The sequence below is a fragment of the Triticum aestivum genome, chromosome 1A, assembly GCF_018294505.1.
Source record: "Triticum aestivum cultivar Chinese Spring chromosome 1A, IWGSC CS RefSeq v2.1, whole genome shotgun sequence".
Taxonomy (NCBI): domain Eukaryota; kingdom Viridiplantae; phylum Streptophyta; class Magnoliopsida; order Poales; family Poaceae; genus Triticum; species Triticum aestivum.
Genome location: NC_057794.1, coordinates 377892736 through 377904490, shown reverse-complemented (window position 1 = coordinate 377904490; position 11755 = coordinate 377892736). Strand labels below are relative to the sequence as shown.

General features: G+C 46.8%; 2 protein-coding genes across 2 annotated transcripts; one reads left to right on the top strand and one right to left on the bottom strand.

The window, feature by feature from the left end:
* Positions 1 to 4719: 4719 nt before the first annotated feature.
* On the bottom strand, positions 4720 to 7207 carry LOC123051918 (tobamovirus multiplication protein 2B). The gene is made up of 5 exons (XM_044474918.1): positions 6960 to 7207; positions 6255 to 6320; positions 6111 to 6175; positions 5771 to 5930; positions 4720 to 5020 (listed from the first exon to the last, which is right to left on the bottom strand). Exons 1-4 carry the CDS (start codon positions 7077 to 7079, stop codon positions 5798 to 5800), a joined length of 384 nt encoding a protein of 127 aa, XP_044330853.1. The 5' UTR covers positions 7080 to 7207; the 3' UTR covers positions 4720 to 5020; positions 5771 to 5797.
* Positions 7147 to 11121, top strand: LOC123051911 (NADH dehydrogenase [ubiquinone] 1 alpha subcomplex assembly factor 3). The gene is made up of 6 exons (XM_044474906.1): positions 7147 to 7407; positions 7501 to 7572; positions 9790 to 9906; positions 10063 to 10097; positions 10417 to 10517; positions 10635 to 11121. The coding sequence occupies exons 1-6, from the start codon at positions 7163 to 7165 to the stop codon at positions 10719 to 10721; spliced, it is 657 nt and encodes a 218-aa protein (XP_044330841.1). The 5' UTR covers positions 7147 to 7162; the 3' UTR covers positions 10722 to 11121.
* Positions 11122 to 11755: the final 634 nt, after the last annotated feature.

The following is an 11755-nucleotide window of genomic DNA, read 5'->3' as shown; positions in this document are numbered from 1 at the left end:
CAGTGGGAGTGCAAAATAATAGGAAAACCTAGCAAAAAATGGGGCCGGCCAGGACACAAACCCTGGACCCCTGGGATGGATAGATGTTGCGCTAGCCACTGGGCTAGTTGATATGCTTGTGGTAAAACTTAGTGGCAACTCTAAATAACCTCTACATGCCAGAACGGATCTAGGAAAAGAACGAAGCTACAGTAATGGAGGAAGTTGCTCACAGCGGGAAAAATAGAGGCCGGCGACCATGGCGATGCTGGCCCTTGGTTGGCTGGGTGAGCGGAAGGAGCTGGGCGCCCCTAGCCTTGAGGCCCTTGCGCACACGCGGGCGTGGGAAGTCAACGGGCAGGGGCGGCTTCCTCTGTCTGCTCCCGACAGAAGGAGCCAGCGCGGCGCGGAACAGCGTTTGGGTTGCGGCACGAAGGCGACGGCAGCGACGCGCAAGGCGAGCAGGGATGGCCGGCGGTCGACGAAGACGTCCGGGACCAGGCGGGTATGACAGGAGATGGTGGCCGGCGGGCTGGAGCTTGGCAGGGTCGGCCATGGCGACGTGCTGTGAAGAAAGGGACACAGAGAGAGACAGATAGTGTGAGAGAGAGCTAGGGAAGTACAGGAGAAACGAGAAGGGAGAATCAAGGGCACACGGCGACCTGCAGGGCTCATGTCGGCGGCGCTGACCCAGGCGCGTGGCTCGGTCAATGTGAACGATCGAGCTGCTGGTGCTCGACGCCGCAGAATACGAGGCAGAGGGTTCGCCCAACGGCGAAGCGACTTCGACAGGTTGGAGTCGAGGCAGCGCATGGATCCGGCCGGTCTTTGTGGCGGACGCTCCAGGACAACGAAGAATGCCGGCGAGCTACTCCGGGACGAGGCGGTCAACAAGGAGTAGGTAGTTTCTTTCATGGCGTCCCCTGTTCCTGTGAATAAGATAAGGGAGAGAGCTGAGAGAGGGAAATAGGGAGGGGGAAAGGGAGGAGAGGGAGGCGACGGGGAGCTGCAGCATGACCTGGTGCTCCGGTCGGCCAGGTCGAGGTCGGTTTTTGCTTGAGGGGCTCGGGCTCCATGGGCGCGAGGGGATCGAGGAGGAGCAAGACGCATGGCTGGATGGCTCGATGGATTTGGAAGGTGGCTGAAAGAGGAGGGAGGTGGTTGGCCGGTTTTGGATCCCGATGGGGAGAGTGGCGGCGGGGTGAGGAAAATGAGGGAGTTGGTCTAGGGTTAGGTTATGGTAGGATGGTTTATATATATAGCAGTGGGATTAAGTTAGGGATATCTCGTCCTTACGATCATAATCGGACGGTCGAGAAATAGATAGATAGGGAGTCCAAATAAGAAAAGGGAGATGTTTTAAGGATGTTTGGGGATGAACCGAATCCAACGGTGACGAAAGTCCGAGTCGGGTTCGGGACAACTATCGGACGCGCGCGCGAGGAGGGCCGCGAGCTAACGAGAGAAGTTAGGTTGGACCTGGCGGTAGGTAGTGGGCTGTGTAGACGGTATCGAGCTGAGAGAAGAGAAGAGAGTGAGGCCCGACGATTGTTTTCGGAGACCGAAAACGTCCGACGTTAGACCGACTATATTGCCGCTATAGTTATCCGTTGGGGCGTCAAACGAACTCCGAATGCGACGAAAATTGACAGGCGGCCTACCTACAACATAAAAACACCGCACGCCAACTTTCATCCCATTCCGAGAACATTTTCCGGCCACTTATAAAATAATATTTTGGACGTGCCGCGGGCTCGGGTAAGTGTGGTTGGACTCAAAACGGACAACGGAAGGAACGGGGGAACCCGGATGAATGCAGGTTTTGAAAACATGATGATGCAATGCACATGATGAGATGGTATGCAATGCACATGATGAGATGGTATGCAATGCATGACACGCAAGCACATGACAAGGCAACAACAGCGAATAACTGGAGGACACCTGGCACATCGGTCTCAGGGCGTTACATTATGTGGCACGATCGGGCATTCTGGGCCCTTGCCGTAAGTCCCCGAGACAGGGCGACGAGGTCACATCGATCGTGAGTCTCTGCTCGTCTCCGTAAGCTAATAATACACTATGGTTTGGGTATTTGTTCTGAGTTGGCCTTTGTCCTTTACGCACTAACCACCACGCGAGAATAGTTATGGGCCTCGACGACGTAGTATCAACCGAAGCTTTGTCAGACGTCCAGTTCAGCATTGTGGCACGGCCTGGTCGGCGCCCCAATGGAGGTGGCCTGGATCGCCCTGCGCGCGACGACCCGGAGCGCAACGGGCGATGGGCCCAGACCCCAGAGTGCTTAGGATGTAGACCGACGGGGACCTCTCTGCTGAGCTTAGGTAGGGCTACGACATGTTGATCTTCCGAGGCCGGGCATTGACCCAGAAAAGTGTATCCGGCCAGAGTAATCAAGCCTGTTGGAAAACATGGTGCACCCCTGCAGGGAAGATTATCTATTAATAGCCGTGTCCACAGTAATGGACGTTCAGACTTATATCCTAATCTTTTACAACTAGAAATGGATACTTGAGATATGTGGCCCCGGGATTGCTTTCTCGCAGGGAGTCGAGGAAGGATCTCTGGCCATTAATGCTACAACATGTTTGTTAAATATAAACTGCTATTCTTTACTCTTCTACATGCTGCAAGATGCTTGGAGCTGCTTGAAGATGCTAGTCTTTGATAGGCTAGGCCTTCCCCTCTATTCTGTCATTCTGCAGTTCAGTCCACTGATACAGTCCTTCCGTTTGATACCAATGCATACTTAGTATAGATCTGATGCTTGCGAGTACTTTGGATGAGTACTCACGGTTGCTTTGCTATCCCTTCCCCCCCCCCTTCTTTCTTCTTTCCGGTTGTTGCAACCAGATGGTGGATCCCAGGAGCCAGATGCCACCACCAACGGATACTACTACATGGAGGCCACCGAAGATCAGGAGTAGTTAGGAGGTCCCAGGCAGGAGGCCTTGCCTCTTCGATCGTTGTTGTTTTTGTGTTTGCCTTTTAAGGCATCCTTGTTTAACTTATGTCTGTACTCAGATATTTGTTGCTTCCGCTGACTCTTGTGTATCGAGCTTGTATTCGAGCCTTCGAGGCCCCTGGCTTGTAATATGAAGCTTGTTTTATTTCTTTTTTTGTGTCTAGAGTTGTGTTGTGATATCTTCCCGTGAGTCCCTAATCTTGATCATACACATTTACGTGTATAATTAGTGTACGGTTGAATCGGGGGCGTCACAGTAGCGCATCGTCGGAGTTCTCTCCTCCTCGTCGCTGATCTCCCTCAGTTAACTCAGTAGTCTGATCCCTCGAACAAATTTGCTGAAGCAGCACAAATGTACCACCTCTAATGGTATCTGCACGTACAAGAGGAACATCGGGTGGCTGAAAGATCGTGGATGTCCCCTAGAGGGGGGTTGTGAATAAAATAATTACGGTTTAGAGTTTAACAAATGCAGAATAAACTAGCATTTAATTTGTCAAGCACATGACCTAATACAACTAGGTTCACCTATGTGCATGAACAACTTATGATAAGCAATATAAACAACTAAGTGATAGCAAGATATATAACATGAAACACTATGGCTATCACAAAGTAAAGTGCATAAGTAATGGCTCGGGTAAGAGATAATCGAGGCACACAGAGACGACGATGTATCCCGAAGTTCACACCCTTGCGGATGCTAATCTTCGTTTTTTGCTGTGTGGAGGCACAATGCTCCCCAAAATGCCACTAGGGCCACCGTAATCTCCTCACGCCCTCGCACAATGCAAGATGTCGTTATTCCACTAAGGGACCCTTGAGCACGGTCACCGAACCCTTACAAATGGCAACCCCTGGAGGCGGTCACCGAAACCCTACTCTCGTCCTCCTCGGACAAAGGTAAGTAATTGTCGTCAGCCCCTTCAAAGAGGTAATCCTTCGTCCTCGGGGATTCCTGCGGGACTGTGTTGTTGCCCTGAGGAGGCTTGAAAATCCTCCTCTAGATTGTCGGCCTCATCAGCTACCGCACCGTTGTTGGTAGTGGTGTCGGGCCTACCGGGGTCCCGGTTGGTATCTCTCTCGTGCCTTCACCGACGTCTTGACGGGTTCTTGGGAGTATCTACCATGTATACTCCCTCTGTCCGCTGAAGAATGTAAGTTCATATTTAAAATTTGTCCACAAAAGAGTATACTTCTATCTTCCCAATGCACTTTAAAGTATTTTCTCACACGGTAATCAAGACCAATAGCATTCTATACATAGTCTTATTAATTGCTATATGCACTTAGCTCATTGGGGGTTGGGTAATTAAAGAGGAGAGAGATGGTGGCTTGCAATTTCCCAATGCATTTTTTTACTCCACTCCATAATTTGTCTTAAAATTTCTAGATGTACACTTTTCACCTGTACATCATAAGTAGATGTTGCGGTCCACTTGCCGGTGTTGACCAACGGCGTAGTGGTTTCTGGAGGGCCGTCGACATCTTCATCCATGTCGGTAGCCTCCGCGTAGTCTAACACGCCGGTTAAATCGTCGACTGTGGCGACTAGGTGGGTGGCGGGTGGGACGTAAATTTCCCGATCGTCGGCTTTAAGTCTGATCTTGTCATAAACCGAGGTCTGACTGTCCGAGATTGATAAGCTCTGGATGCGATCGAGTATCTCGTTTAGCTGAGATAATTCCTCAGGGTATCAACATAATTTGCAGTAAGCATTATGACAGTGACAGCAGGCCCGTTACCTCGAGCCATTCAAACAACAGTGCACATAGATAATGGTTTCACAGTTCTACAGATCATCCAAACCACAGTGCACACAGATAATGGTTTCACAGTTCTACAGAACCCACACTAAAGGTCTAAAGTTTAAAAGAAGTATCCATAAGCTCACTATGTAGATCTCATCGTCTCTGAAACACAACAAGGGCCCTTTGCACATTCCAGAGCCACCCGCCACCTGAGTCTTGTTAACTAGTACAATTCTTCAGTTACTACCTTGGTTCTCCAGCAGAAGTCAGCTAAGCCTAGGCTTTGGTGAGATGCCAAGATTTGCTATGAAATGGAAAAAAAATGAATCAGTTTGTTTAGATGAAGCAATCCCTCCATTTGAATAAAAAAGAGATACAAAGGTTCCACATGCCAACAAAAAACAGTTTGCAAAAGAAAAATGAGTTCAGGGTATGTTTGAATCGCCACCAATGTCCACCCTACCGAATTTTTTGGTCATGGCCAAAACATTGGTCCTTGTTTGGATGATTGCCAACTTTTTGGCATGCCAATGCTCTTTCGCAACTCTAGTTCATTTTTCTAGCCAATGTTGGCCAACTCACAGGCATGCAAAACCTCAACCAAAATATTGGCTAACCACATTTTTGGTAGGGTAAACATGGGGAGCAAACAAGTAATCCTGAGATCTTTACTAGTTCCACATTCTGCAGTTACCATTAACCCCAAACGATTCTCAGACACAATTTCAGGCATGACGTTGTGCCTACTGCCTAGCACAGTAAAGAAATAGATGGTCCACATCCAATACAACAATATGCGATTTGAAGTAGAAAATTCTGAGTTTTAGTCAATCACCGAAACATGTCAAATGTAGTGACGAAGTGATGATTGACCAAGCAGCTTTCATGAATAACCCAAAGCTAGTGTTTAGTTTGCTTTCAATCACACTGAATTTTTAAATAAACACTAGCAAAGATTAGTTCAATTGGAGATAATTTGTTAACAAAAATCAATGCATTTATGCACCAAACAAACAAGAATAAGAGGTGTCCCAAAGAAGAAACACTAAACTACCTTTTCGCATAAGCCACAGTGAACACATCAGTCAACCCTGAGTTCTCCAGGCTCAGTATTCTTTTGATCTTTCTGTAATCGAGAGGCAGGCAAAATAGATTTGAGCTGGGTGGTCTCCATGTTTGACAACAGTTGTGTGACAGTCTTAATTTGAGATGCGCTGCATAGTTTAAAATATGATGTTACCACAGGTGACAAAGAGGAAAAGTACCTTCAACCATGCGGTAGAAATATGTAGAGAATAAATTATGGTTAAAGAAGCTCTTTGGAAAAGCTACAGGTGCTTTAGAATATTATTAGCAAGATGACTGTGTAAATGACATGAAGTTCGGGCAGTCACCTTTGCAAACTACTGTCCATAAAAGCATCCAAGGAAGAAATTACATTAGGTAGTTGTTGTAGCACCTAGAATATGTTAGGATACAAATGTCAATAGCTACATTACAGGGATATAATTTCACATCAATGCAAAATGACATTTTACTTGCTCTGTGTTCTTTGTAAGAGATGCTTTTGCCAAGAGATTCTTAGGGAGTTTAGCCAAGTGGACCTGTGACAAAAAGGACCCCGTGTTAGCACAATGATACAAAATATTTATTCTGGACACAGACCCCATAGTCAAAATTATACTGAGACTCCTGAATTCAGTGAACTAGCATATTTTGTAATTGTAGGCTTGTAACTTCGATATTTTGGGGGACAGAACATTATCGCAATCAGGGTGACTTCCACTAGCAATCTGATTGATTAAGCACCACGAGGTCTGGACAAGAATGAAAGCACACAAATAATCTAGAACTGTAATACCATGCTGCATCTGAACACTCCAGAGCAGTATTTTTGCAACTTTCTCAATGCCAATCAAAGCTCTCACTACTTGATAAATGTGGACAAAATGTTCAATGCGGTCTTGACACAAAATATTAGATTATAAGATGCAACAGATTAACTAGGAAGCAATCACAATGGCGTGAAAATTCATTCAAAACCTAACTGCAAGGAGGAACTACCACGTCTATCGCAAGATTCACACCCTTGGGGGCACCTGAATAAACAGTCTGCACGAATCAGCACCTACTTCCTGTCGAAATTCCCCAGACTTGACAAATTGTTGCTCTTGTATCACATCCAAACGGATGCGAAACAGCAAGAAACAGACAAGGAGAGAGGAAGAGAGGGGGAGGGAGACCTGGGCAGGGGAGGACTGCTCCATGAGCTGGAGAAGGTTGGAGGTGGACTGCACCGCCTGCCCTATCTGCTCCGCCACCGTCGCCTTCGCTCCTCCGCCGCCCCCCGCCGCCGCAGCCATCTCCTGGTCGTCGTCGTCGTCGCCGTCGCCGTCGCACAGCGCAGCCTCAGAATAATTCGAGGCCCAGCCCAGTCAACTGCAACATGGGCCACGTGGGCTGTCCATGTAAGGAGCCATTCGCAATTCGAAACATTCCAGAGGTGGTGGGTCGAAAACTCCCGAACCCCCTAGAACAGGACACGCCCCCACCGACCGGCGGCGAGGAAGAGGAGGAGGACATGGCGGCGGCGCGGGGGCAAAAGGCGCTGGCGACGCTGGTGAGGTCGCTGCGGAGCGATTCCATCTCCAACTCCAACGCTCCCAGGCTCAGGCACCTCCCGTCTCTCAGGTACGCATCGGCTTCCCCCTCCTTCGTAGGCGATGCTGGTGGATGACGCGTGCTGGATTTGATTTGACCGGGATGTGGATTTGGCTTGATCAGGAGGACCTTCTCGCTCTACGACCAGATCAACCTCATCGACACCGTCCCCGAAGACCAGCTCCGCTTCCAAACGTAACCTCTCCTTACATCCTCCCCGTTCCATTTCAATTGTTTTCAGCTTTTGCTGTGCGATAGCCAGATTGCCTTCTTCAAAATATATCCGTGGATATGTAGATTTGTGGAATGAGATTGACCATGATTGCGTTTTAAGCTCAATGTTTGATGTATGGTCGAAGAATCATCCTGGTAGTGGTAGATTAATCAATGTACTCTCTTCCCAAAATAACAGGTTACAAAATATCACTCAAATCCGTCAGTATCTGGAGGTTTAATTACTTACAAAATTATCTGAAGGGTCCTGTGGTTGATCAGTGCCCGGAAGTTTGGTTACAAACTGATGTTCTTCTCTTAAAACCAGATACTGCCCACAGGAGAGTGCTGTAGCCTGTAGATACTCTTGTTCTACCTACTAATCCTAGCTGTTTGTAGGATTAAACCAGACGAATGCTTTAGATACTTACGTTGATAATTCATATCACGAATTTCAATGACATTTTCTAGCAGATGGAGTGAGACTGAAGAGGTTTTGATTAGAAGTGATCATCTTGATATAGGATGGTTAACTCATATTATTGCTTGCAAGTAAAGGGATGCAGCTGCCATTTTTCCTTTTTTCCCCTTTAGTTGCTAGGAATCTGAAAATGATGCTGTACTCACGTACTGCTATGAATAATTTCTGAGGATTGACCAGTAACTTCAACAAAAGTGAATCAATCTCCTTTTTTGCTGAATGAAGGGGAACACAACATGTTTGAGCGACTTTTTTTAGGCTGCGAACTGTCATTTTTGCCTCTCAAATTATTTTGGTTTTAGGAAGACCACTAGCCTATTATTTAGAAAGCCAAAAAGAAATTAGCTAGGTGTAAAAGTGGTTTCTTAGTTCTTATCCTGGGGGTGTTGGGGGCAGGTTGAATGATAAGGAAAACAAACAGAATTGCCGTTGGTAGCTGGAAGCCGCTATGCATGAAAAACATCTAGTGGTTTGGGCATTCAAAACCTCAGAGTTATTTACATGTATTGTTTTTGGGAACCATTATTTTAAACTTCTGATGCGTAAGGCTGTCACACGGTTGTTTTATTGTACCTGTTTTCCTTGTTAAGTTGCATAGTATGACTTAGCCTTGTACTGATCTTGTTTTTTTTCGACCGAAGGGGCCACACGGCCCTCATATTCATTATGAAAATGGACTTGTTTACAGGGCAACAAACCAACCATTACATCACTGATCTAGAACCACACCAGGATGCTCCAGCGTAGCAAGCCTAATCATCACACCGCTGATATATATCACCACATCAGGATGCTTCAATCTACCCAAAACTAGCCCAGAAAAGGCCTAGTGTCACACTACCTACAAAGGTATCAACAGAGTAAAGGACGACAACCAAATTAACATAAAGGCTTCGAGGCCAGCAAGCATTTCCAGCGGCTAGCTTCACAAGATCCTTCTCACATGCGGCGCCAAACCATGCCCACCTCTGAAGACATCACGAGTCACCCTCACGATCCGTCTAGACACCTGATGCAGCATGTTTTGTACCCCTCTTTTCTGCAGATTTTTCCAGGAGTCAATTAGGGAACAAACAAGAAAGATAATGCCAGTAGGATCTGTAGGCATGGCACTTTGAAAACTGGATTTGTTCCTTGTTTTCCATATAGACCACAAGAGAGCAGCAGTACCCAATAAAACAACTACCCTATCTTTGCCAGTATAGCTAGACAACCAGTTCTGGCACAGGTCGAAAAAAGACATTGGAGCTCTCTGGTTCCCTAGAGCACATCCCACAATATTCCACAGGAACTTAGCTAAGGAACAAGAGAAAAATAAATGATTCACAGGTACTGATCTTGTTCTTAGATTCAATATAAAGCTGGGAGAGGTGCATCTGTTTCTTACTTTCTCTTATGAGAATCACTTTGCTCTACTGTCATGAGGGGTGGATAGTACAACACATAGTGGATTTTTTTAACATTCCCCTTTAGTTTGCTAACTTTGGTTCCTTTCCTGAGAATCATCATCTCAGTCTCGCTTATATACAATTGGCAAGAGTAACCAAGATTGTCAAAAATAGTGATTGGGGACACACTTGAATTTGCCATGACTTGGGGCTTAGATTTCTCTTGTTATGCTTTCAGTAGTGTGTAGTTCTGAAGAAAATTTCATTCTACTATCTCATTTAGTTATGTCGAACTTGTGTATTTGATCAGATGACTGAAATACTCTGCAGTTACGATGACACTGGATTCAAGATTAACAATGTAAAGTATGAAGGGAGCTTGCTGATAGTAGAAAACAAGATAATGACCTGGACACCCAAAACATTTGCGGATATAACTGCTGAAAGGTAAAGGTTTGCACAGTAATGTACTATCTGCTGTATATATGTCTTGAGCAATGACTCTATTAGACCATGTGATACCATTTGTTTGCAGTAGCGCTGTTGAATATATTCCTGTTTGTTTGTTATGTACTGACAACTTATATTCCTTCAATAATGCAGTTTATCAATCTTCAAAATTGTGCACCCAATCCCAGGTATCTTGGCCAGTACCCTACAGTTATACATGACATTTTCTTATCATAATTTTATCGTGTCAGATGAGCATGGTTCCCAAGGGTGGCCATTTCATGTTTAGTAAAAATGAATATTGTTTACGCGTTCAAGATATTGCGGTCTGTTTTTTTTACTTCCGTGTTGTGGTTCAACATGTTGCTCTAGTAGTTTATCCAAGTTCATTGTTAAAAATTAACAATATTTCCTCAGGGCCCAGGGGTGGACAGTTCTGTTGTTTGTATTTCTGAACCAAATTAGCGTTACTTGGTTATTAACATCCAATATACCGTGTTTCTCCAGAGATTCTGATTCTTGGTTGCGGGAAATACGTCCAGCCAGTCAGTCCTGAGCTGCGCAAGTTCATTCGGTCAACTGGGATGAAACTGGAGGCCATCGATTCGGTAAAGTTCAAATGCATTTCCCCCCTCCAAGTACAACATAGCGTCTATGCTGAAAATCTCAATTCGAAACACAAACTTCGATACTGTGATACATAACGGCCCATATTTGTTTGGCAGAGGAATGCGGCTTCGACCTATAATATTCTGAATGAAGAGGGGAGGGCAGTGGCGGCCGCAGTTCTTCCGTTTGGAGTCGACTCTTAATCACTGTCAGCAGAGCGGTTTGTGTTCTCCTTGAAGTCCATAGAGCTGACATGAGACCTCTCTTGCACCTCGGCGTCGAAACCTGTAACGATCGGTGGCAAGTGTTGTTCCCCACTCCTTTTTCTGTTGTCCCTTAGGAAGCATCACCCTGGTTGTGAAGTGTGTTTTCTTGTGACCGCGAAAACAAAAACAAAAGCAGTCTACCTTGTGTACATCAGAATAATCTGCACGAGCCGAACGGTGTTTTCCGTATTAGCCAGGGTTTATTTATCGGTCTTGTCGGCCCTGGGATTCATCTGCCATGAGGCCAGATCGATGAACCGACGAACAAACGGCGTGTGCACTGATGTTTGTACTTGTCCGGTATCTCCCATAACTATGGAAGGTTCGATTCACACAATACAGTAAATTGTGGTGGCGCAGAACGATTTTGCGCCGGTAAATCAGAAGGAGAAAAATTGGCGTGCGTGTTCTCAGGCGTGAGAGGCACGCTGCCGACTTGGGCAGGCAGTTGAGATCTCACGCCGAAACTCGGGGAGCCATACGCCAGGACTCGAGAGGCTGAGATATATCCTGCTTCCTTTTTTTGTTTGAACAAAGTAGCGAGATATAGCTCGCTGGCTACGCCACACACGGTGGTGGTGATGGAGGCAGGAAAGGGAGATGGATGTTTGTCATCGTTTTCTCCGTCCACATCGCCTCGACGGGAACGTTTACTCGCATAGCCTAGCTCCGCACGCAGGGCAGGGCAGGCGCGACGAGCTCCGGCCAACTTGCCCTTGTTTTCTTTTGGAGGAAAAACTCGCTCCAGCCAGTTTGTTCTTGTCTGCATCGTCCGACACATTGCCGTCTCCGCGCGGCCCGAGAAGTCCCCAACCGCCCATCCCCCCAAACAGGATCCGCCTCGCGTGGCATATTCCTCTCCGCGCACGCGGCCGTTCTGATTGCACCGGCCAATGGGCCCGATCAGTACGCATCGGAGGACGTTGGTACGGGCTGGGTTCGGATCTGCGGACCATGCCACCTATGGGAGG

Coding starts and splice junctions, on each gene's coding strand:
- LOC123051918 (XM_044474918.1), bottom strand. CDS start 7,079: ATGGCTGCGGCGGCGGGGGGCGGCGGAGGAGCGAAGGCGACGGTGGCG. Junction 6,321..6,959: donor AGCAGTCCTCCCCTGCCCAG/GTCTCCCTCCCC, acceptor TTTTTGTCACAG/GTCCACTTGGCTAAACTCCC. Junction 5,931..6,110: donor ATGGACAGTAGTTTGCAAAG/GTGACTGCCCGA, acceptor TAAACTATGCAG/CGCATCTCAAATTAAGACTG.
- LOC123051911 (XM_044474906.1), top strand. CDS start 7,163: ATGGGCCACGTGGGCTGTCCATGTAAGGAGCCATTCGCAATTCGAAAC. Junction 7,573..9,789: donor GACCAGCTCCGCTTCCAAAC/GTAACCTCTCCT, acceptor AATACTCTGCAG/TTACGATGACACTGGATTCA. Junction 9,907..10,062: donor GCGGATATAACTGCTGAAAG/GTAAAGGTTTGC, acceptor TCAATAATGCAG/TTTATCAATCTTCAAAATTG.